A 1,231-nucleotide genomic window follows, 5' to 3' on the forward strand; every position below is an offset into this window, starting at 1 on the left:
TGAAAAACTATCATTAAAAATGTTATTTATAACACCAATAAGGTCGTATATAGCATTTTCAAAGCATGGTTCTATATGGAACCCTATAAAAAAGGTTCTATTTAGCACTAAAAAGGGTTCTGCTATTGTTACAAGCCGAAGAACCCTTTTTTGGTACAGTTCAGAACCATTTTTCTTAAGTGTAGACTGTGGTCAGCATGTGCCGAAGGGGAAACAGGGGAACTGAGTTCACCGGAACACCGGTATTGTAGTCTACTTTCCCAGGAAACAGTCCTCCATAAAATGCACTGCACACATCTGAATATTTGGGTTGAACTGTTCTGGAACAGTGTTGTAACTACAACTTAACCACTGATTTCTAGTCGTGTCCTCTTTTGGAAGACCAAACAACGTATTTTAGCTTTCGCAACGAAACACACAGCGTCTTCACAACATGGCGGCGGCGGTGATATTTCCACATAGTGAGGTAGATATGTGGGGCGTGTTTAAACGAGGCGTTTTAGGAGGGGGTGGACGAGTCTTAACTTTCATAAAGAATATCTCTTTGGGTTTGAGACTTTAGTCTTTGCAACTTTAGGGATCTTATCTATGCACGAACAGCTTGTAACACTCCAAAGAGAAAGGAAAACTTGAAATCGCATCATATGACCCCTTTAAATACACCCAGTATGTGGCTTTTTCCACATTAAAAAAAGAATTACATTTGGAATGTAAATATCACGTGTAAAATTACACTTCTACCTGACAGATGTCACTGAAACAAACAATCAGGCTCTGTAAACAGTAAAAAGGCTCTGAGAGTAACTGGTTTTGAACCATTACTTTGCATGTTTAAGATTGCTGGCATGTCTTTAGGGGGTGGGGTTTGGAGAAAGGAGCATGGCAAATTCACCAAAAGTCTAAGGCAGATGTAAATAAAATATACAACAATATAAACATACCTCCTGACAGGCAAGCACAAACTCCTCCAATGTTACAACTCCATCTTTGTTTTTGTCCATTTTCTGTAGGGGAGAGAAAATTGATTTGGATTGCTCTGACATTTTTTTGCTGTAAAAATCATGCATGGGGAATTGTTATGGATAAGTAACTATTCATACATGTTTTATCCCAAAATCAAAAGAAATGGATAAATCAACAAGAAAATGAAGTTATTTTGAGCCACATAATTTGATGAGAATCACCATTGAATATATATATATATATATATATATATTCAATGGAGATTCTC

At 37.0% G+C, this 1,231-nt stretch overlaps 1 protein-coding gene across 3 annotated transcripts in view; it reads right to left on the reverse strand.

Moving 5' to 3' along the window:
* Positions 1-1,231, reverse strand: part of kcnip1b (Kv channel interacting protein 1 b) — a 42,501-nt gene that overhangs the window by 5,866 nt on the left and 35,404 nt on the right. For all 3 annotated transcript variants that reach the window (XM_016528491.1, XM_016528493.1, XM_016528492.1), the window contains exon 7: positions 942-1,004. In XM_016528491.1, the coding sequence (XP_016383977.1) occupies positions 942-1,004 (63 nt within the window). The remainder of the gene's footprint in view (positions 1-941; positions 1,005-1,231) is intronic.

Source organism: Sinocyclocheilus rhinocerous, unplaced genomic scaffold (assembly GCF_001515625.1).
Source record: "Sinocyclocheilus rhinocerous isolate Xijiao unplaced genomic scaffold, SAMN03320098_v1.1 scaffold603, whole genome shotgun sequence".
NCBI classification, from domain to species: Eukaryota; Metazoa; Chordata; class Actinopteri; order Cypriniformes; family Cyprinidae; genus Sinocyclocheilus; species Sinocyclocheilus rhinocerous.